Source organism: Artemia franciscana, chromosome 13 (assembly GCF_032884065.1).
Source record: "Artemia franciscana chromosome 13, ASM3288406v1, whole genome shotgun sequence".
In the NCBI taxonomy this organism is placed as follows: Eukaryota; Metazoa; Arthropoda; class Branchiopoda; order Anostraca; family Artemiidae; genus Artemia; species Artemia franciscana.
Genome location: NC_088875.1, coordinates 42,737,860 through 42,762,946, shown reverse-complemented (window position 1 = coordinate 42,762,946; position 25,087 = coordinate 42,737,860). Strand labels below are relative to the sequence as shown.

The 25,087-nt window shown below is 32.7% G+C and overlaps 1 protein-coding gene across 2 annotated transcripts in view; it reads left to right on the top strand.

Annotated features, from left to right (window-relative positions):
- The window catches only part of LOC136034962 (uncharacterized), a 58,616-nt gene that overhangs the window by 5,279 nt on the left and 28,250 nt on the right, over positions 1-25,087 (top strand). Inside the window, exons 2-5 of one of the 2 annotated variants that reach the window (XM_065716517.1) lie at positions 4,668-4,719; positions 6,651-6,886; positions 10,204-10,267; positions 13,013-13,143. In XM_065716517.1, the coding sequence (XP_065572589.1) occupies positions 4,668-4,719; positions 6,651-6,886; positions 10,204-10,267; positions 13,013-13,143 (483 nt within the window). Of the gene's footprint in view, positions 1-4,422; positions 4,720-6,650; positions 6,887-10,203; positions 10,268-13,012; positions 13,144-25,087 lie in introns of both variants that reach the window. The other variant, XM_065716516.1, reaches the window with a different exon arrangement.

Below are 25,087 nucleotides of genomic sequence, written 5' to 3'. Positions count from 1 at the left end.
AGGGTTGGCTGTATAAACTTCAAATGGGGCTCATTTGATTAGAAACAGAAAGTTCTAGTTCACCTTTTAAGAATCAAAAGAGATCTGATTGCAACTATCCTCCAATCCCCCCTATCCCTTTTTCCCCAACTCCATCCAATGCAAATTTTGACATAGCCAATTTTTTTTTTAAATAGTTCAAAGATCAGGTAACAAAACTCTGGATCGAACCAACCCCCAAAGTCCGCGGGCAAGTGTTTTAAGTTATGCCCCTGAGGCGTATAAGGTTTTTATGTAAGGAGTGTTCAAATAAACTTCAAAGGTGGCTCAATTAATTGGAAATTGAAAGTAGTAGTTACCTTTTTATGTCAAAAGTTAACAGAGGGCATCCCCCCCCCCTGAAACAAACACTCTCTTTTTCCCAAATGCATCAAAGGAAGATTTTGAGATAGCCAGTTTGTTTGAAATAGTCCAATGATAAAATAACAAAAACTTTGTTGTCAACATATTTCCCCCTCAGAGCCAGAGGAAGAGTTATAACTTATGTCCTGGGGGCATTTGAGGTTTTATGGAAGAGGTGGCTGTATAAACTTTGGAGGGGACTCAAACGATTAGAAATCGAAAGTTCTAATTAACCTTTTAAGAGTCAAAAGTGGTCCGATGGGGACTAGCCCCCCTCCCCCCAACTTCTTTTCCCCAAATGTGTCCAGTCGAATTTTGTATGTAGCCATTTGTCCAAAATAGACTAAAGACAATATAAAATAAAACTTCAGAGATAACCCCCCCCCCTCCCAAAAAAAAAATCTGGGGGAAGTGTTGTAAAACGTGCCCTGGGGCTTATAAGGTTTTTATGGAAAAGATGGTCGTATAAACTTCGAAGGGGACTTATTTGATTGTAAATCAGAATTTCTAGTGCCCTTCTTAAGAGTCAAAATGATTGAAGGGTAACTAGCCCCCCTCCCCAAGGCCTTTTTTTCCAAAATGCATCCAATTAAAATTTGACATAGTTATTTTGTTCAAAATAGTGTGCAGATCAAATAACAAAAACTCCGGAGTCGTCACTTCCCCATAGAGCCTGGGGGCAAGTGTTGTAAGCTATGCCTTGAGGGCATGTAAGGTTTTATTTAAGGGGTGGTTGTATAAACTTTAGAGATGCCTCGTCTGATTGTAAATTGAAAGTTCGAGTTGAGAGTCATTAAAAGCAGTCGGAGGGTATCTACCCCTCCCCCGACGCCTTTCCCCCTAAATACATAAACAAAAATTTGAGATAGCCAATTTGTTCAAATTAGTCTAAAATTCAAATTACTATGAATTAGGGATTGAGAAATCCTTCATAGCACCCAGGACAAGGTATAACTTATGTTTGTTGTAAGTTCTTAAGAATCAAAAGTGATCAAAAAGTAACAAGCCCCCCTCCCCCTTGTCCCTTTATTCTCCAGATACATCTTACCAAAATTTTGAAATAGCCGCTTTGTTCAAAATAGTCCAAATTTCAAATTACTATAACTTAGGAGTTGAGAAATCTTGACTAGCCCCCGGGGCAGGGATTTTGCCCATTATGAGAATATAAGGTTCTTTGGAAGGGTGGTTGTATTAACTTTGGAGGGGGCTCATTCGATCTCTCTTTTAAGAGTCCAAAGTGATGACTGGCCAACTAGCCCACGCCCCACTTTCTCAAATGGTATCTGATCAAAATTTGGAGATAGCCATTTTGTTCAAAGTAGTTAAAACATAAAATCGTGAAGAAAGGAAGAAAACGAGTACAATAAACAGCCAGTGATAAGTTAAAAAATTATGCAAATATTTCAGTCAAGACCTCCGCTCAACCGTCCTGAGTGCTGAATAAAACTGATAAAAATATAAAAAACTAAACCTTAAAACAAAACAAAAACTAAAATATGATGACCCTTTCTTAGTAACGGTGAAATAGAGTTACCCTTTCACCATTACTAAGAAAGGGTCATAATATTACATTTTTGTACTTTTTTTTAGGTTTGGTTTTTTATATTTGCATAATTTTTTAACTTTTTCACTGGGTATTTATTGTTCTCCTTTTCTTCCTTTCTTCGCAATTTCATGTTTTATCATAATTAGCCAGTTTGGTCTCAGAAATTATTTATTTTTCAAAATAGTTCAAATGCCAAATAACTGTGCTTCCGAAGTTGACCCTCCCCCAGCCCTAGGGAAATGGTTGTGAATTATGGAACTTTATTAGTGTTACTTTGATACTTTGTTTACTCTGATACTTGGATTTAGTAATTTACGTGGTAACTTCTATTTAGGGTACAAGGGCTGTAAGTTGTTCATTTTGCTTATTGTTACTTTGATACTTTGTTTACTTTGATATCTCGTTTAACATTGATCCTTTCTTTACTTTGATACTTTGATATTGTTATTTTGATACTAATTCTGATACTCTGATGGAAGTTTGATGTTGAACAAAAAACTTATTTTGAAATAAAGTTGTTTTTTTTAAACCTGAAACGTTTTGCAATCAAAAAACGAACAAAAATTAATTAAAAGAAACACTTTTCAAAAGTTGTTTATCTCCAATTCTTCTAATTATGTAATAATAATAATTATCTAATAATTATCTAATAATAATTATCTAATAATTATCTTCTAACTTATGTACTTCTAATGAATGGTAATGAAAGTTCTGCAAAATTAGTTTACCTTTTTTTGATTATGACAATTGGGAGATCAGAATTCCAACACAAGTGAGAATTGGATTTAGGATTGGTTGTTAGACCGCGGTCGTTTTCAGGGAGTAGGGGTTATGTGCTCTTACTCAATGGTGTCATCACTATAAACAAGAGCATGGTTACTGCCTGTTTCTCTAACGGTAAAGGTATAAGGCCCACTGACGTTTTTGGCGCTCTACTGCAAGGAATTATAAATATTTTCTTTTGTTCTTAATACAACACTGAAAATTGTAGTGAAACCAGACCAGGATTTACCAATAGGCCCACTAGGTCCTGCGGCTTTCACTATTCCCGAAGCTTCAGGGATTTCTCCGAAAATCTTGCAAAAACGGAGCAGCAAATACGCTTGGGCCTAGAGGCGTCACAGCTTTAAATCCGGCCTGGGTGAAACAAAACCTTGAGCTAGTGAGGTTTCGGCAATTAGTGTCATTATATGTCCAATATTCAGTTAAGTTATTAGTTCTTATCAAAACTGTTTATTTATTTTGGAATATAAAAAATATTTTGAAATAGGGAATTTTGAAAAACTTGAAACTTTGGCAATAAAAAATGAACAGAAATTAATTAAAAAAAAAAACTTTGCGAAAAAGAAGTTTCTGAAGAAAAGTAAAGGCTATATTAAACTTAAGATCAGAAGAAATAAAAATCAACAGTAACTCTAACTCAAAACAACAAGAAATTATTTTCAAAAAATAAATGAAACCCAAGACGAATAGAAATTAACTAAACATAGCAAAAAAGCGTACAATAGGTACTAATATAAACGAATAAATAAATCTCAAAATGAGTAAAGCTTAAGTTGAGTATGCAAATCAAACTTAAAACGAACAAAAATATTTTTCTATTGAGGCATAAATGAAACCCAAAACGAACAGAAATGAACAATCATAGAAAACAAACAAACAATAATTACTAATATAAATGAGTAAATAAATCTTAAAACGAGTGAAACTTAAACTAAGCATGCAAATCCAGTTTGAAACGAACAAAAATCTCTACAAAGAAGAGTTTGGGTTATGCCTCCTTCTTTGACTGTAAAAGTTTAAAACCTACTGCGTTATTGGTGCTTAACTGAAAACGAATTATATTACAAATATTTTCTTTTGTACTTATTACAACATTGAAAATAAACATAAAAATTACAGTGAAATTAAATTTTGAACTGATGAGCTTTCAGCAATTTATATCGTTATATCTCAAATATTTAGTTTAATTTTATTAGTTCTTTTGAAGACTGTTCAAGACAAAAGCTTTACTACAAACAAGAGTTTGGATACTGCCCGCTTCCCTAACTGTAAAATTCTAAAGCCTACCATGTTTTTGGTGCTTCACTGAAAACGAATTATATTACAAACATTTGCTTTTCCTGTTATTGCAGCACTGAAAATGAAAATAAAATTACAGTGAAATAAAATCTTGAACTGATAATCTTTCAACAATTAAGTAAAACTCAAACTCTTCTTTAAATAGATTTTTGTTCCTTTCAAGCTGAATCTGCATATTTAGTTTAAGTGTCACTCGTTTTAAGATTTATATATTTTTAAATTAATTAGCAGAAATGCCTTGACGCAGCTGAAATGTCCCCACTTTGTTGCATAATTTGTGAAAAATAAGCTTAAGAAACATTGTCTTGACAGTTTGAGATTCTCTCAACCAATCATCTGAAGCTTCCTAAAACATTGACTGTGTCAACATGTGTTTAAAATTATTTGATTTAAAGTATATGATGCAATTCCAGGACTGACTTTTCTTAGAGCTGTTTTGTAAATTGCTAATATGGCCACTTTACAAGCTGCACAAAATTCAAATTGCTCAGACCTCTTGCCTTACTCATCACTAAAAGTGAATGAAGATTCTAATGAGACTTCTCATTGTCACTTGAATCTTCACTACTCTTCAGAATCTCTAGTCACTGATGTCAGACCGTCTGTTAGTCTTGCAGTTGGAGAAATGTTTAATCCAGATCCTCTCTGTTCTTTGCAGTATAGTGAAGTTTTGAAGCTTGCGAGGAAGTTTAACAAGTTTTACTTGACAGGTATGTGACAAGGCTTTAAAAATGTAATTTGTTTTCTGAAAATTTATTTCGCTCTAGTTTTTTGTGTTTTGTGTATTCCTTCCTCTTCGTAAATAATCTGTCTTATTCGTAATAATAATCTTCTTAAATAAGTTTTACTTGACAAGCATGTGACAAGGCTTTAAAAATGTAATTTTTGTTTCTAAAAATTTATTTCGTACTATTTTTTTGCGTTTACTGTATTCGTTCCTCTTCTTAAATAATCTTCTTCTTATTCGTAAATAATTTTGTTTTTTAAATTAAATTTTAAAGAATAAAAGTAAAAATGTTGGTTGGTGATAATATAAAAGTTGCCCTTGAACACTAAAAATATGACATCCAACCCCAGAGAAGTAACCTTTCAAAGATGCGTGTGCCTTAAACAAAAAGATGCGTGTGTTTTATCATATAATGATGCAGTTTTTTTTTCAAAAATTGTATTTTATTTTAATATAAACTTTTTGTTACAAAAAGCAAGTAAGTATAATAATTAGCCCTCAAATGAGCCTTTAAACTTCTCTCTATGATGTTTGAGTGCCCAACTAGTGATCAAGACAAAAGGAGAAACATCTCTGCCTCCCATGCAAATGGGATTTTTCTTGTTGCTCAAGATGGGGGACTGTAAATCTCTTAAATGAGGTTTTTGGCCAATGGTGCGTTTTTCATTTTGATCGGACACTATGTTTATGGGGTTTCAGGCTATTTCTTCAAATTTTTATAAATTTTTTTTTAGAATGAACTCTTACTATTGAGGTTAACGTCTTTGACAGTTACCATTCCTGAATCAGCTTCAAACGATGGTTATTCCTCACTTGACATTTTTTTCAAAATATTTTTTCGAATGTTGGGTTACATAAATATTCGGTAAATATTCGGGTACAGTTAGTTCTTTATCTAAGGCTATGTCTCCTTCAGTGAGTTCTACAAGGATATGTAATACTGTGAATGATCCTTTTGCTTTTTCATTGCAAAATGATGAACTAGAATACTGTTGCTAACATCTTACCAACCTAACCAAGACTTAGAAGCTTTCTCATTCCCCAAGGTCCTAATCCCTACCAATTACTCCATCCTTTGTTCCTCAATAGACTGCGTCTCAGTATAATCCCAATTCTGGTTTCTTATGTATATTTTTAACATACGAAGGTCCTAATCCCTTCACCAAGGTCCTAATCCCTACCAATTACTCCATCCTTTGCTTCTCGATAGATTGCATCTTAGTATAATCCCAATTCTGGTTTCTTATGTATATTTTTAGTATACGAATGGTTGTGATTTTGTAGAGATGAGAATATACTTCCTTAAGGAAGAGGATCTTATATCTTGCTTGAGACCGAATGTCTTCAAGGCGAACTATGGATTTTTGTGGTTTTCGAAAAACTAATATTTATAGAGGGAGAATTATTCATCTAGAATTCTATCATTTGGGGACTTACCTTACCTGCACTTATGTTGTATGGATGAAATGCTGTTTTTAAAATGTAGCCACTTCTCTTCTTTGTGCCTATGTAAGTCATTCATTGAATCAATTTGCATACGGCCCATAGACTACATAATTCTGAAATTTTTATTTTGAATCTTTACTATAGTGGGAAAATTTCCCAAAGTATTGATCTGAAGGATTCCTTTTCCCAGTACCAGCCCCCCATTGTCCTTCCTGGCTGAAGGGCCATGAAATGGAGATTAGCACTGCCGGTTTAGGCTTCAAGAGTCTAGTTCCGTATCCTTTACCTTTACCTTACCCAAATACAAAAAAACTCTAGTGGTTTTAAGTATAATGTCTCTTTTTTCCATTCATCTCCATGTGTCACTTTTGCTTGGGTGGGGGTGGGGAGGTCAAAATCAGACTCTGAAGATTCCCCACCTAACCCCTTCTGTACTGACGTGTGTATAACGAAATGTTTTATTTTCAGGGGCATACAAAAACTGTTTACCGTTTGTTATTGAAGGAAGACAAATTGGCTTAATTTTACAAAATGTATTGGAGGCGATGAAAAATCATAGGGATGTGTTTGTCATTGAGAGAGAATATGTTTCTATTTGTGGTTCTTTGAATTCTTATGTTGTAAGGAGTAATGCTTTGGCAAAAGTTCTGGAATCCTGGCGCAAGCAGGAAGAATTTGTGACACTAAAAGGTTGGAGAAATGAGGTAAGTGGAGTTATAACTTTCAAAGTGAAGTTACCTGTTGCCACTGGTGGGGATAGTTGTGCTATTAATATATTATATATATTTTTTTTGTACAATTTATTACGATCTCGACATTACAAAATAAAAAAGAATTCATTTTGGTGATTTTTTCAAACGTCTTTTGTAATTAAAATACGTATTCTTTTTTTGGTTAACTTGGTTTCATAATTCAAAAGGCACTGTGACATTTTTTTTTGTCAAACAGAGATGATGTTTGTGCAATTTAGTACGATCTCGACATCACAAAATAAAAAAGTCAATTCATTTTTGTTATTTGATCAAATGTCTTTGTAATTAAAATGCATGTTCTTTTCTGGTTAACTTGGTTTCATAATTCGAAAGGCACTGTGACATTTTTTTTTTGTCAAACAGAGATGTTGTTTGTGCAATTTACTACAATCTCGACATCACGAAATAAAAAAGTTAATTCATTTTGGTTATTTAGTCAAACGTCTTTTGTAATAAAAATACGTATTCTTTTCTGGTTAACTTGGTTTCATAATTCAAAAGGCACTGTGACATTTTTTTTTTGTCAAACAGAGATGCTGTTTGTGGAATTTACTACAATTTCGACATCACAAAATAAAAAAGTTAATTCATTTTGGATATTTGATCGAGCGTCTTTTATAATTAAAACACGTTGGTCTCATAATTCAAAAGGCACTGTGACATTTTTTTTTGTCAAACAGAGATGTTGTTTGTGCAATTTAGTACCATCTCAACATCACGAAATAAAAAAGTCAATTCATTTTTGTTATTTGAGCAAATGTCTTTTGTAATTTGAATACATATTCTTTTCTGGTTAACTTGGTTTCATAATTCAAAAGGCACTGTGACATTTTTTTTTGTCAAACAGAGATGTTGTTTGTGCAAGTTCCTACAATGTCGACATCATAAAATAAAAAAGTAAATTCATTTTGATTATTTGATCAAACGTCTTTTGTAATTAAAATACGTATTCTTTTCTGGTTAGCTTGGTTTCATAATTCAAAAGGCACTGTGACATTTTTTTTTGTCAAACAGAGATTTTTTTTGGTGCAATTTAGTACAATCTCGACATCACAAATTAAAAAAGTTACTTCATTTTTGTTATTTGATCAAACGTCTTATGTAGTTAAAATGCGTATTCTTTTCTGGTTAACTTGGTTTCATAATTCGAAAGCCACTGTGACATTTTGTTTTGTCAAACAGCGATGTTTTTTGTGCAATTTAGTACGATCTCGACATCACAAATTAAAAAAGTTACTTCATTTTTGTTATTTGATCAAACGTCTTATGTAGTTAAAATGCGTATTCTTTTCTGGTTAACTTGGTTTCATAATTCGAAAGCCACTGTGACATTTTGTTTTGTCAAACAGCGATGTTTTTTGTGCAATTTAGTATGATCTCGACATCACAAAATAAAAAAGTTACTTCATTTTTGTTATTTGATCAAACGTCTTATGTAGTTAAAATGCGTATTCTTTTCTGGTTAACTTGGTTTCATAATTCGAAAGCCACTGTGACATTTTGTTTTGTCAAACAGCGATGTTTTTTGTGCAATTTAGTACGATCTCGACATCACAAAATAAAAAAGTTGATTCACTTCGGTTATTTGATCAAACTTCTTTTGTAATTAAAATGCGTATTCTTTTCTGGTTAACTTGGTTTTATAATTAAAAATGGAAATTGGGAAAGGAAAATATAAAAAAAAGAAATATTATCAAGATCCTAGTGAATTTTAAGTTAGTTGATTTAACTAAATTAATTTTAATTAAGTTAATTACATTTTTCAGTCTGCTATGAATTTTAGTTTAATTTAATAAATTGTAATTTAGTATAATAAAATTAATTTTTAATTAGCTATGGCACCGCAAATGCTCATTGGAACTTGGAATTGGGATAGAAAATATCCATATCCCAATGAATTCTAAAAAGCTATGGCACTGCAAATACTCAATCGAAACCAAAAATTGGGAAAAGGAAATATAAAAAAAGAAATGTCATCAAGATCCTAATGAATTTTGATTTAATTGATTTAATTAAATTGATTTTAGTCAACTTTATTGCATTCTATTTAATTTGTTGTGCTTTTAGTTTAATTTAATAAATTTTAATTTAATTTGATTTAATTAAATATTAATTAGCTGTGACACCGCAAATGCTCGTTGGAACTAATAATTTGGAAAAGGAAATACAAAAAAAAAGTATCATCAAGATCCTAATCAATTGTAATAAGCTATGGCACTACAAATACTCAGCCAGAACTAAAAATTGTGGAAAGAAAATATTAAAAAAGGAAGTATCATCAAGATTCTAATGAGTTTTATTAAGCTACTCAATTGAAACCACAACACACACCACAAATACTCAATCGGAAGTAAAAATTTGTATTGGGTGAAACTCAATACATAATGACATATTAGGGGCTCGAAATATAAGTCCCCAATACAAATTTGACTTATTTTATTATTCTGTAGTTTGAAGGTTTTAATGTTTCAACATGCTATCATTTGATAGGTGAGGCTTTGCTTTATCCATCAATTAAATTATAGTTTTTGAAATTTGCTTTCTATTTTTCTTTATACTGAAGAACACGTCAGAAATACGCGAAATTGAAAAGGTTCTCCTACCTTTTAAGCAAGTCTAGATGATTCTCTAAAAAAAAAAATTGATATCGTAATTCAGGCTCGGAAAATGAGTATAGCCGAGAGCAATCAATTCAATGATTAAAGTATCGTGTATCGCGCATAAAAGTATCAGGTATCGTGTCCTTGTATGTGTAAGTTACAATTGTAGGCTTATCACAAAATCACACATTTCACAAGTAATAAACATAAAAGGGATGGTAATTATGTTTTTAGACATCGTTTGTAATTAATATACGGTAATACTATGCTACGATTAAAAGGTTTAAAGGAAATGGGAACTTTCTGAGAGGTTGTAAAGAGGGAAGTTTTGAATAGATTGGGATAGAGGAGGAGCGTGCGTAGCTGTGTTGGTCTCAGGTGGCTTGGTGCTACATTGTTAGTAGTTAGTTAGTTGTTAGTAGTAGCAGTAGCATAATAAAGGTCTCTTATTGCCTTTGGTCATTGACATGCACAGATATGCACTGAGGACATGAAAGAGGTTATTAGAGGATGTTCGTAAAGGAAAATGTGTTCCCTATAAGCTGAAATTTTCTTAGTTTTTGCGGGTTCTTTGGACCAATCCCGTGGGGAATTCCCACGGTCCTCTCCTCTGTGTCTAGGTAAAAACGTTGTTTCAAAAAATACTCAATTTTTATTTATCATTTTCAGTGTTTTGAAATTCGTGGCGGATTCTCAGAAAAATCATTTCTGGAAATGGAAAGGTCTGCGACTTGTAAGTATTAGCATAATTTAAATAAACCTTAAAAATATTGCATTATTTAATTTTTTGGAACTTTTTCTGGCCACATTTTCTGGTGGACAAATCTCGTCTCTGATATTAATATGTCAAATTCAATCTGAACAGAAATTATTTTATATGGACAAGTGAAACCTCAGACGAACAGAAATTATAATGAATTTTTGAATCAAACCCAAATTAACAGAAATTACAAGAAAATGAAGTAGAAATCAATCAGAAATTCGGGTGATTTTCTAAATTGTTTTATTTAGTCCTAATTTATGCCTAGAAAATAAATTTGAGGTCAATTCAGTGGTGGGGTGCAGGATAGATCTTGATTGATTTTTTTTTTTTAGTGTGAAAAAGTAGAAATATATGTCATTCTAGTTTTTTGGTCTGGAATTGAATTTTTTTTTCCAGATTCTGAATTTAATTTCTATAACAATTTTTTTTTTATGTTTAGGTTGTAATTACTTAAATTGACTGTTATTTCTGATGAGTTTAGAAGAAATAAAATTTGCTATATTGTTTGCAAAATTCTCTTTGAATATATTTGCTATTTGTTGTTCTCAAAGAGTACAGTAAACTGATAAAAGAGGAAAAGAAGAGAAGATAAAGAAGAAAATGAAAAGAAAAAGAATTAAGAGTCGTCACAGAAAAAAAGAGAAACAAAAATTATCTGTGTCATGTGTTCGAGATGTATTTGTCAATATCTAAAAAGGGTCAATATCTAAAGGGGTAAAAATGTATTTTTTAGCATCTAGTAGGGGGACAAATTTTTCTCCTTTTTTTTCAACAAAAATACCAAAATATATTCAATAGAAATTTATTCAAAGGAAATTTTTGTTTTTTTCCTGTAAGTTTGATTAATTTTTTTTTCATGACTAATAGAAAGCATAATGCAAGATATATTTTAATTTCTGTAAACTGTTAATGAAGCTGTAGGCTTCATATGTGGTAATTTCTGTTGGTTTAAGTGTTACTTCAGGGTAACTTCTGTCGATGATCCGGCTTGAGCTTTAGGTTTTAAAGTGGTAACGAACTGTAAATAAGGAGCAACTCGGCCGAATATCAACCGAACTCTGAAAAACGGAAGTTTTTGATAACAATAGCCACATCAAAAGAATTGGCTTTTTATGCTGATTCCAAATATATATAAAATTCACTACTTTTAATGTTACCCAGCAAAAATTACGAGCCTCAACAAATTTGCCTGATTTTCAAAAAAAGGGAAAAACATCCCCAAAAAGACAAGGAATCTTAATGAAAATCGCAACATCAGATTCAGTGCATCAGAAAACCCTATAGTAGAAGTGTCAAAACCCCATCTACAAAAAATAGAATTATGTGTTTATTCCCAGGAGAAAGATTAGGCTACGGATGCCTTATTTTTAGGTTGTGTATTCAAGCTAATGATCCTAAAAGATCGGGAGAGAGCTAATTCGAACAGAAATTAAATGATCTAGTGCCCTTTTAAGTAACCTAAAAGATCGAATGGCAAGTAGCCCCCTCACACGTCCCTTTTCCCCCAATATCATGCGATCAAAACTTTTGATTGAAATTGAAAATTTTGGAATTGTCTGGGAGATATTTTTTCCGTGGGGGGAGGAGGGGGGGGAGTCCCACAGGAGAAATTCTCCATGGGGGAATTTTCGCTGGAGAAACTTTCCATTGGGTGAGGAATTCACGGGAAAACTTTTCCACAGAGAACGAATCTCCGGTATAATTTGAAAAATGATCAGAAATTAAATGAAAAGCAAGACTTTTTAAAATGAAATTACACTAAGGATAATTTCCCAGTCGAAATTGCCCGCAGAAAATTTTTCGAGTGGGGTGGTATTTTCCGGTGGGGAAAGGTGAATTTCTCGGCATTTGAAAAACGATCAGAAATTTTAAAAAACTTTTTTTTTCCAACTGAAAGTAAGGAGTAACATTAAAACTTAAAATGAATATAAATTATTTCGTCTAACAGAGAGAGTGGTCCTTCTTCATTACCTTGGTCTTTACGTTAAAGTTAAGACTTTTCGTCCCAATTCTTTAAGAAGCACTCCTGAAAGACAAGGGTCATCCAGTTTGAATAAGAAGCTTTTTTAAATGCTGAAAAACTTTAGCGTGAAGAGTGAGGGATAGAGAAAAGGGCAGCCCCCTAACAGACGGAATAATTGGTGTTCGTTTTAAGCTTTGATGTTACTCCTTAGTTTCAGATGAAAAAACTTCTTTTTCTTATTTTATCCGAGAGAAACGCTGCTATCGCATTACTTTGAATTATAGCCTAAAGTTCAAATAATAACTACCATGTGCTAAGGTCTTTTGTAGTTTTTTCCTTATTCTTACTACGTATATAGACTTTTCCAATTTGTTTTAATAAGTTTTTTATAACAAGTTTGTTATAATTAGGCTGTGCATAAGTTTGTTATAATAAGTTTGTTCCAATTAATTACAAGTTTGTTAAGTTAGTTCATTATATGTTTTAATGACCTTCTCCACTTTCATATGAAAAACATTCCTTTCATTAAATCGGAGAAAATTTATAGCATTACTTTAAACTATAAGTAGTTTAAGTGCCAGTTACCTCCTGCTAAGGTCTTTTTTAACGTCCTTTAAATTGTTTTATTCATCTAAGTTTACTATTTTTAATTTATTGTAATATCTTGGAGTGTTATTTCTAAATATTTTTTTCACATATGTCTGCTTATGGAGATGTTTCAAAATAATTTTTTATTCTTTTTGTTGTTCAAGGTTTATTTGGTGTCCGTCAATTCGGTGTTGATATTAATGGGTATGTCAAACACCCTGAGCTTGGTGTGTCTATATGGCTGCAACGAAGGTCAAAAACCAAACCTACCTGGCCAGGAAAGCTTGATAACATGGTTAGTTGTTATTTATGTTAGTGACCAAGAAGCTATAATGACTATAATAAGAAATATATTAATAACTATAATAAGAAATATTGTTATAACTATAATAAGAAACAATAATGTGCGAATATTTTGAATGTATAACTAATAGCCGCCTTCAGTGAAAGAGAAAAAAAACAATCATAAACAATTATAGACAGTTAAAAAACACGCGCTAAAAACGCAAACTAAATTAAAAGGGTCTTGAAGTGCCAAGGGTAGCAAAATCAAAGCATTTTTTGCCCCATCAACTGACCTTAGGTCTATTTAAGCCTGAAAACCACAATTTTATCTGATTTTTTATTCAAAATTATGCAGTTACAGGGCAGTAACACATTTTCGTCAATATTGCCACGTTTAACTGTGGAAACATACTAGCAGAACGAACTAGATAAACTTGATAATGTTTTTTTGTCCGTAAAAATTAAAACATAAATAATTTGTCGATTCCTACCCTTTCAAATTAAATCTGCACCTTCTTAAGTTGTGGGGTGTGATGTTGTTTTAGCTTATTCTTGCTGGTTTTCACCCACGTGTGTTTTATTTAAATTAGGTACCGTGTACCACCGAAAACTGCATAACTACATTTTTAACTTCTTTAAAAATTTAATTTCTGAAATATCTGAGTTTAAGATATATACGGTTATTCTAGTTTATTTTCAACTATTTCAAACAATCAGGCTCTGTTTGCACTGTCCTTGGTGCTTAGACATCATGTTCCAAGGTAGTTAGCTTTTCCGGAAAGTTTTGATTGCAAATTAGTTTTATTTATTTAATTTTGTTTACTTTTGTTTCTGTTTCGCTGAGGACAGCTGTTGGTTATATAGCCAAAATCTTGATACCTTGATTAGTTTTTAAGACAGTTAACATAATACAGTTATGTATAACATAATACAGTTATGTATAACATAATAGAGTTATGTATATTTTTTCTATTGTTTGGTAAATGACGACTTATACTTATTGATGACATGACTGCCTGTCCATGGATTATTCTTTATGGTTGTTTGTGTATGGCTATGCTGTTTGACCTATGTGATTGTATGGATGAGTAGGGTTAAGGCCTCATTCAAGTGCTGGTCTATATTAATCACTAATTTAGGAAAACAGTCTTCCTTTTCTCCTTCTGTCTCTCTCTTTTTTTTTTCTTTTTTTTTCTTTTTTTTTGTGTTTGTGCTGTTGCATTGGTGATTTCTCTTTTCATGATAATAGAGTTATGTATAACATAAAAATTAGTTGCCAGGCCATACCGTCAATAATTGAAGTTGTTTTGCTTTATAACAATTGTAATCCTCCTCTATGAGGTTTCAGCTATGGTGATGCCAGTGGCATAGTTTTCTATCCAACACCAACTTTAAGGGGTTTCAATTAGGACAAATCCAGGATATTTTTTCGGGGGTACAAAAAAACATGTATTTTTGTTACTTTTTTATGAGTCAGATTGAAATTTTGGGAGGGGGTGCAAACCGAGTATCCTCCTCCCCCAAATATGGTCATGGGTTTCAGGCTATTTTTGAGAAACCCAAAGACAAAGTTAAACAAAAAGTTTTAAAAGACAAATTTAAAAGTCATGAGCATACTTTTTCCTTAAAAAATTTAGTTCGCAAATTTTCTGAGTTTAAGATATATACGGTTATCCAAGTTTTCTTAACCAATTCAAACAAACAGGCTCTGTTTGCACTATGCTGCCTTGGTGCTTCGACATCATGTTTCAGTTGCGAAAGTTTTAATTGCAAATTAGTTTAATGTATTTTATTTTGTCTATTTTTGTTTCTGTTTCGCTGAAGACAGCTGTTGGTTATATAGCCAAAATCTTGATACCGTAACGGTAACTAAAAGTCACTAAATCAGCACACAGATCACTTGATTATTTAAGAAATCACTAATATTGAGTGATTTTTAAACGGGTGGCAACCCTGTCCCTCACCTAATCGAGATGGGTGTTTAAAGACAGATCGGGGGAGAACTGAATTCCCAGGAGTTCGAGCTCATCTACTCTGTGTAAAGCTTTATTCTTGAAGCTGAGGCTAGGATGTGATCAGACACCTTCGATCGGGAGCTCAGTTGCTGCGTTTTTGATACGTGGATGTTGACTTTCTAAGTCAAATCAAGTTGACTTTTCTACTTTTAGAAGATGCATCTGTAAGGACCTGGGTCTTTGATTTTTTTGGGACAGCTGTTTGCGACGTTAGTTTACTCGTCACTGTTTTAGTTGAAATAAGTATTCATTTCTGGGAATTATTTTGCTCTTGTGCAATACCAAAGGAAAATGTGCAATACCACATTTTTACATGAAAAATAATCAGAACTTTTTTTTTACAAGACTTATACTTAGAAATATTTTGCGGATGTTCTTTTTCTACAGTTAATATTCTTAAGGATATATCGTTGATGACACATTTGTTTACTCATATATCAATCAATGTCAATCAAGTCTCAATTTTATTATTTTGCTTAAATAAAAAAAAAAACCTTTGTGCAAAACGCGCTTATTATTTTTCATCAAAAATGCTTTTATGAAAAAAATTTCATTAATGAAAATCTTGTTTTTGCATTAATGCCAATTTTTAATAATGATAATTACTTATTTCTTATTATCTTCATCCTAAAATGGCTTATAGCTACAAGTTCCCTCGTAACTACTATTCGTAGCTACTATTATAGCTACAGGTCCTCGTAGCTACTATTCAACATATCTTGTTGATAAATAGTGTTTTCGTGCGCTTTTTATCTGAATTTAGGATCATATGTGTCTAATATTTAAGGAAGCAAAACTAGTTTCATACCAAGTAATGCAAAAAAAAACCGTTTTAACGTGTTTCAGAAGCCTTTGCCATTGCTTGGCTTTTGATAAATAGTGGAAAACACGTTATTTTGAATAAAGTTGAAATTTTTTTCGGGATTGATCACAAAAACTCTTTTACTAAAGAAAAAAAAATCCCTCGTAAAAATTCTCTCGTAGCTACTATTCGTAGCTACTATTATAGCTACAGGTCCTCGTAGCTACTATTCAACATATCTTGTTGATAAATAGTGTTTTTGTGTGCTTTTTATCTGAATTTAGGATCATATGTGTCTAATATTTAAGGAAGCAAAACTAGTTTCATACCAAGTAATGCAAAAAAAAACCGTTTTAACGTGTTTCAGAAGCCTTTGCCATTGCTTGGCTTTTGATAAATAGTGGAAAACACGTTATTTTGAATAAAGTTAAAAAAATTTTCGGGATTGATCACAAAAACTCTTTTACTAAAGAAAAAAAAATCCAGACTAATCCTGAGAAATAAGGAGTAAAAAAGATGCATAAAATATAAGTAAAAAAGAAACATATAAGTAGAAAAAATACGACTGATCCGAAGTTTAACTTTGAAATGAACAGAGTAAATACGTAACAAAAACACATATAAACAAATTTTTGATGCGTTATTTAGTTTTTAACTCTCCTGTAAAAATACCCTCCCAGAAGGAAAATCATGGATACGCTTTGAAAAACACGTTCAATTTAATCGATGTTAAATTAAAAAAAAAAAAATTGTGTGCAATATTCGCTTTAATTATTCATGTGCGGTGAGCCAGAATCAAAACATTCACTTATTCAAAAACGTTCAGAAATTAAATAAAAAAATAAGTCTTACACTTTTCCAATAACTTACAAAATCTAAGTCCTTACATTTACAGTTTATTACGAACCCCTTCTGTCTGAAGCATTTTGATTTTTCTAGTCATGTTTTGAATGGAAACTTCTTTGTGTACGACGAAATTATTAAAAATGATTTTGAATTAAAAACGGAATAGTTGTGGGCAAGTCAAATGCCCACAACTAGTAGAAAACACGTTAAAGAAGGAATATTTAATTGAAATGTAAAACGACTTTTGACAAATGATTTGCTTTCTATTGTACAAGAAAAACATAATTCAAAGAAATGAGAACTCAAAAAATTGTTTTGCTTTTTCTGGAAAGAAGTCTTCTTCTGTAAAAAAAAAAGTTTTTCAAATTTGAGATTTAAAGTTGAATTTTTTTTAGTTTAGTTGAGAAGTGCTAAGGAAAGTGAAAACGAGAAATTTACACACCATAAGAATCTGATGAATCTAGAAAAAAATGGCATTCAATTTTTGTTGATAAGGTTTCCATATGGAGCTCTGCAATTTTTGGCAGTAGCGGGTGCCAAAAAAAAAAATGATACGAAGTTTCAAATTTTGTCCCTGCTTCATTTTTTATGACTCTTTGGCCCTCGCCGCTAAGAAAAGGGAAGTTAGTTTCTGTGTTTGAAAAAAAAACCTTATTTCTTGAAATTATTGGAAATATGTTTAATGAGTAATACTTTGGTTTTGTTTCCTCGCTTCGGTTAAACGCTGAAGTTGTTAATCTGTAAGGATCTTAAAATAAATACTAGGTACACCAACTCGCAAAAGTTGCAAACCTCTCGTTGAAACTAGCAAAAGTTGGAAACCCTTCATCGCTGAAGATGATTGTAGCCTATTAGTCGATTATCACTTACAAGTCCCTTACCTGTCATACCACTGGAACCAAATCGGTCTTACCATTAAATACACCAGAAACAAGTAATAGGTACACCAACTAGAAAAAGTTGCGAACCCCTCATTGCTGAAGATGTTTACGAGCTAACAGCCGACTGTTGCTTAAAACTCCTCTAGATGTCTCACAATTGGTATCGGACTATTTTTGGTCTCAGTGTTTGCCTTACTACTGAAGTTGTCAACCCCTTTAAATTTTCAAACTGGTATATCTCATGAAGGAATTTTCTACCAAAAAATGGATGACATATACTTTGATCAGCTCGTCAAAAGCTATCGACTGCCGTTGAAAAAAAACAATCTATCTGTCTTAGTTAAAAAGTTGAGTTTTTTTTCCGTAGCCCACGTTTCTAACGTCATCACTTAAAAGGGAGCAAAGGATAAACTCTGATTTCTTTAGCAATGAGGGAACTTTTAAAGTTTGGGAGGCACATCTGATACCATTTCTGTATCGGCCTATTTTTGGTTTCAGTGTGTACTTTACTACTGAAGTTGTCAACCCCTTTAAACTTTCAAACTGATATATGTCATGAGGGAATTTTTCTACCAAAAAATGGATGACATATACTTTGATCAGCTCATCAAGAGCTATCGACTGCCGTCGAAAAAAAAAAATCTATGTGTCTTAGTTCGAAAGTTGAGTTTTTTTCTGTAGGCTAAGTTTCTCACGTCATCACTTAGAAAGGAGCAAAGGATCAACTCTAATTTCTTTAGCAATGAGAGAACTTGTGAAGTTTAAGAGGCACATCTGATACTATTTCTCTACCGCAATCCCAAGTGCAAGAAACCGAATGATAAACTCAGCTGAAATCCCGAACAGAAATGGGTAGAAACAATATATTTTTGGCCCCAGGCAAGAGTTCTACGAAGCTTTCCAAAATGCAAAAAAAAAGGTGTTGTTCTCGCAACACAATGAAGAGCTGAATGAAAATATAGGAGCGAATTTTCTTTTTTTCTCCAAACAGGAGTGGGGGTGGCCGAATCCAGGGGATAGGTGGTCCCAGGTTTGACCCTCCCCCCCAACCTCATCCTGGAATTTTTTTTCCAACTCTTAAAAATAGCAAAAATACACATAAACAAATTTTTAATGCATTTTGTAGTTTTTTTTTTTTTTTTTTTTTTTTTTTTACGAAAACCCAAAAAATAATATCTCATTCCCGATTTATATTATTTTTTAAGATACATATGTATGGGTTACCGTTAATGTCCAAAATATGGTTAATGTCGACATTCACCGGTGGATGTCTGAAATTCTGTTTTCTCTGCTAGGATTCAATTAGCTTTGCGAGTCAGCTTTTTAAGTCTTATGCAAGCAATGATGGTAAAAATAAAGTTAGATTAGATTATGTTAGTTTAGATTAGATTATGTTAGGTTAAGTTTGGTTATAAATTTCGGAAATGGGCTTAAAACCTAAGCTAACATAACCTGTCATCATCAAGCCTTGTATTATATTGAAAAAGTTGACTGGCAATGCTGACTAAATCCAAGGAGGAAAAAAGGTATTTCAGGCATTCACCGTTGATTCCGACGTTCATGAATGTCGAACGTTCACGGTAACATACTGTATATGATATTATATATATATATATGTATATATATATATATATATATATATATATATATATATATATATATATATATATATATATATAAATAATTATAATAATAATAGTTATTCCTTTATTGGTTCCGCTCTATTAATTGGTTATGTTGGCGAAATCGCTGGATTTTACCATTCTTTTTTAACACAACCTGAACAGTACTAGTACTTTAGTAAATTGCTTAAAACCGTTTTATTTGAAATATTTTGGAAATAATTTTTTATTCAACTGTTGTATTTCCATCCACCTCAATGTTTCATCGCTGATCTTGATAATGATGACGGTCTCAGTGGCATAAAATGTGGAGAGGAGACAGAGGAGGAGACAATGGCTCACCCAAGATTCCCCCCTATTGGACCGCCTAAATAGCGACTGAGTATCAAAGTACTTAGAGACAGAGCATGAGTTCGTCAGGAGTTCCCGTTTTGAGACAAATTTTGAAGCCTTTAAAAGTGTTCAAAACTTTTTTAGTTTTTTAATTTTTTTTTATTAACAAATGGATCACAAAAAAAAATTGTGCTGATTGTTGAGTTCCTACCAGAAACACCTTTTAATAATGAATGTTTTGTGCAGAAGTGGTAGAATTCTAGTATTAGGTATTTGGTATAGATTCTACCAAAACACGGTTTAAAAATGACTTATTTTGTACACAATAAAAATGTGTTTTATACAGAAGCCTAAAACTATCCGCAGGGAAATAAGGGTAAAATAATATTACTTCTCTAAGAACTGTTTGGGAATGTCCCCTATAATAGCCTTGTAAATTATACAGTATGGAAATGTTAATTATAATAGCAATAAGCATACGTTCTCTGCTAGCTTTTTTTAAATTAACTTAAAAAAACAAAGTTTTTCTGAGGGAAGTAACGAGTGAAGTTGAAACTTAACACGAACAACATTATCATTTCATGACCTATCTAACATATATCGATAAAAGTAGTGCAAATAAACCAACTGGGGATATTTCCCTATGTTTGTAGGATTGCATAAAACTGGCGCTTTGCTCCAAACACTTATTAAGATAATATTTATTTTTATGCCCAGGTTTTTAAGATAATTTTTGTTGTATATAGAAGTTACTGATATCCCAGATCATATAAGACTATGACAAGCGTTGTAGATTAGTTCGTTGTTGTGAGGCTGCGTACTAACTTTTGATTCCCAAATCAATAGTCTTGTTTTTTTATACTTGATTTGTGTTTTCAGTAAGCGCTACTTTCCCGTAATCCTACAAACATAGGGAAATATCAGAGTATAAGTCAAACATAGGGAAATAGTACACATGTATCGGAAATATCATCGATATATGTTAGATAGGCTGCGAAATGATAATTTTGTTCGTTTTAAGCTCCAACTTCCTTTACTTCCTTGGAAAAACTTGTTTTTTAAAATTAATCTGTACCCGTTTTTTATTTAAATTTAATTTAGAAGCAATACTGCAATTATCATTTTTACTAGGGGGGGGGGCAGCCCCGTCACATACGGAACAATTGTTTCCGTTCGTTTTAAGTTTTAATGTTATTTCTTACTTTCAGCTGAAAAACTTATTTTCTTAAAATTCAATTTCTGATTGTTTTACAAATAATGCTGACAAATTATTAATCATTAATCCATATTAATCATTTATATATCTGGTATTCGCTCGAAATAGCTCATATTTTAAGATAATAGTTTCTAGAGAATATGGCGGTGATCAGCTACAGAAGCCCCATAATTGCAAAAGGTTTTATAGGTTAAGAAACTCTGTCTGAGTATTGCGCAAATAAGGTCAATATTAGAAAAATGACGATATGTAAACATCCTAGAACACAATATTTTTCATGCCATGTAAGGATGCAGAGGCGGATCCAGGGTGGCGGGGGTGGGCCCCTGCCCCCAAGAATTTCCTGATACGCAAGCAGGAATCGCGTGCCTGACACTATGATTTGAAGTCCAACGCTCTACTAATAGAACAACGGCTCTGTTAATCTGTTGGTGTCTGTTGGACCATAATTGCGTAGTTTATTAAGGAGGTTCGGAGGAGGAACATATGGGAGGTGTTCTTGCAAACGTCCAGTTAAGAGCTTTGGATCATAATTATTAAAACGATACTGTTTTATACTTCCATGCTTTTCCACTTAAGAAGTGACACCAAAAGTGTTTTATTTAGTGCTATATCGCACTTATCAAACAGTTCGTGGTAACGAACTGTAGTAAGGAGCGACCTGGCTCAATAGTAACCGAAACTCTAAGAAACGGAATTTTGATACCAATAGTTACATCAAAAGAACCGCATTTTAATGCTGATTTTAAATATATAAGTTTCATTAAGTTTAGTTATACCCATCAAAAGTTGCGAGAAAATTTTCCTTATTTTAGAAAATAGGGGGAAATACCCCTTAGAATTGATAGAATAAGTTTTTTAGTGATGATAAGTTTTTTTTACTGTTTTAAAAAGTAGAGTTGTGAGAAAGAGTCAAACTTTAGCGTAAAGAGTGGGGTGTTGAGGAGGGAAAAGCCCCTTTCATATACGGAGTAATTTCTGTTTGTTTTAAGTTTTAGTGTCGCTCCTTACTTTCAGTTTAAAAAAAAACTTTTTTTTAATTTATTAGATGATAGAATTGATATAAAAAAAAACACGTAGATATGAGCAATTGCTTTCAAATGAGCCATTAAAAATCACTCTACAGAGTTTTGGTAGCCCACTAGCCCAGGCTTTTACACTTGAGACATGGCAACAAAAGTGTCGGTTTTAGTGCCCTTTGGAACTTGCAGATAGTGGAATTTATAGGAAGAATTTAGATATGAACTATTAAAAATCGGTTTACGATGTTCAGGTAGCCTGCTAGCCCCATCCCGTAAGAAATGACACAAAAAGTTCCATTTTTTTTGCTATATGTCACTTCCAGATGGTAGAATTTATAAAAAACACGTGGATGGGAGAAATAGCTTTGAATGAGCCATTAAGCATATCTCTCTGATGTTCTCGTAACCCGCTTGCCCCTAAAAAAAAAATAAAAAAAAATAAAACGGGAGACAGATCAGTGCTACCTATGCAAAATTCCTTCTTGTTCAAGGTGGGGGACTGTAATTTCCCTCTACAAAGTTTCCACTCATGCTGATTTCAATGGTACCCTTCTTTGTCTGATCTGACGCCATTTTAAGGAGTCTCGGGCTTTTTTCGAAATAATCATAAAATATTTTCACAATAAACTTTTGCTTTTATGACGAACCAGAATAATAGTTACCATTCCTGAATCATTGTCAGATAGTAGTTTCTTCTAAACTTGTTTATAACTTTTGGTTGCTATGGTCTATGGTTCGCTCTTTACTATTTTTTAGCTACTGCTGCAACCATGATTAAATAACTTGTACAGTTCTTATCCATAAAAAGGGCATAAAATTGGTACATTTAGGTAAATATCAGTGGCCTAATTTTGAAGCTAGTCCAAACAGTTTTAGCTTATATTATGCCTTATAAAAAAAAATTAATTTTTTTAGCTGAAAGTAAGGAGCGACATTAAAACTTAAAACGAACAGAAATTACTCCGTATATGAAATGGGTTGTCCCCTCCGCAATCCCTAACTCTTTACGCTAAAGCTTTTAATTGTTTTAGAAAGTAGAATTGGGGCAAAGAGTCAAACTTTAGCGTAAAGAGCGAGGGATTGCGGAGGGGACAACCCATTTCATATACGGAGTAATTTCTGTTCGTTTTGAGTTTTAATGTCGCTCCTTACTTTCAGCTAAAAAAAATTTTTTTTATTTATTTAATTTCTGAACGTTTTTGAATTAATGCATGTTTGGTTTTGATTCTCCGCACATAAATTATTAAAATGAAATTTGTATATTAATTCTTTTTTTGGCTAAATGGCTTTCTCTTAGTTTTGATCAGACGATTTTGAGAAATAAGGGGTGGAAAAAGAGGCCTAGTTGCCATCCAATTTTTTGGTTACTTAAAAAGGCTACTAGAACTTTTAATTTTTAACGAACGTTTTTATTATTAAAAAATATACGTAACTTAAGAATTAACTTACGTAACAAACTTTCATAATCTTATATTTTTATTATGTATACGAGGGGGTTTGTACCCTCGTTAATACCTCGCTCTTTACACTAAATCGTATAGTTTTTTCCCAATTCTTTAAGAATGACCCCTGAATCAGAAAGGCCGTAGAATTAATAGTTGAAATTACTAAAAACACTTTAGCATAAAGAGCGAGGTATTTATCTCCTCCTAAATACCTCGCTCTTTATGCTAAAGTATTTTTAGAACCCCTCATATGCGTAATAATCTCTGTTCGTTTTAAGTTTAAATGCTACTCCTTCCTTTCATTTGAAAAAACGTTTTCATGTTTATTTTTCATTGTTTTCTTCTAGTAATGCTAGAAAATCCTGCGCCCTTTTCATTGACTTTTTCTTCCCCCAAGACATTTTCCTCCAAGGAAAGATCCTCCAACATAGCCCCTCCCCTCAGCTCCACCCCCAAACAAAATAAAATCCCCCTGAAAACGTTTGTACACTTCCTAATAACCATTACTATATGTAAACACTGGTCAAAGTTTGTAACTTGCAGCCCCTCCCCCAGGGATTGTGGGGGAGTAAGTCATCCCCAAAGACATAGTTATTATGGTTTTCGACTATGCTGAAAAAAATGGCTATCTCAAAATTTTGATCCGTTGACTTTGGGAAAAAAATGAGCGTGGGAGGGGGCCTAGATGCCCTCCAATTTTTTTGGTCACTTAAAAGGGGCACTAGAACTTTTCATTTCCGTTAGAATGAGCCCTCTTGCGACATTCTAGGACCACTTGGTCGATACGATGACCCCTGGGGAAAAAAAAAACAAAAAACAAACAAACAAACAAATAAACACGCACCCGTGATTTGTCTTCTGGTAAAAAATACAAAATTCCACATTTTTGTAGATAGGAGCTTGAAACTTCTACAGTAGGGTTCTCTGATACGTTGAATCTGATGGTGTCATTTTCGTTAAGATTCTACGACTTTTAGGGGGTGTTTCCCCCTATTTTCTTAAATAATGCAAATGTTCTCAGGCTCGTAACTTCTGATGGGTAAGACTAAACTTGATGAAACTTATATATTTAAAATCAGCATTAAAATGCGATTCTTTTGATGTATCTATTGATATCAACATTCAATGTCTTAGAGTTTTGGTTACTATTGAGCCGGGTCGCTCCTTACTACAGTTCGTTACCACGAACTGTTTGATAAAATTCTACTGATTCTGAGGTCTAGCCAGCGGTAATTTAAGCCAATCAGAATTTTTATTTCAGCCGATCAGAATGGTCGACATAAAATCTGATTGGCTCATATTAGCACTGGCTAATTCTCAGTATTAGTTTAAGTCTCACTGTGGAAAGGCTTTTACAGGCTCTCCTTGGATTTTTATCATGAATGGGGTCCTTAAGTTATGCTTGAGACTAAAGGTGTAGGCAGTCAAAATAATCGTATAACAAGTATGTATTAAACGATTATTTTCTAGAGCGGGGAAAAGTTAGGGGATTGAATGAAAGAAGTACATTGTTTGGCCACCACTTTACAGCCCCTCATGTGATGATTCATGAAAACGATCACAAGGTTGATTTAATATTTGTGAATTTTATCGGAAAAACGTACTTCATAAATAATAGAGCCGATAACTACGACAAAATTATTGCAGTGCTCAGCTACCTGGGGTTGATACAAAAACTACCCTCTGTTATAAAATATTCCAATACTTCTACCCGAGATTTAATTGTGTTAAAATATTATCATGCCCTCGGAATCAGGACTACTGTTGTAAAT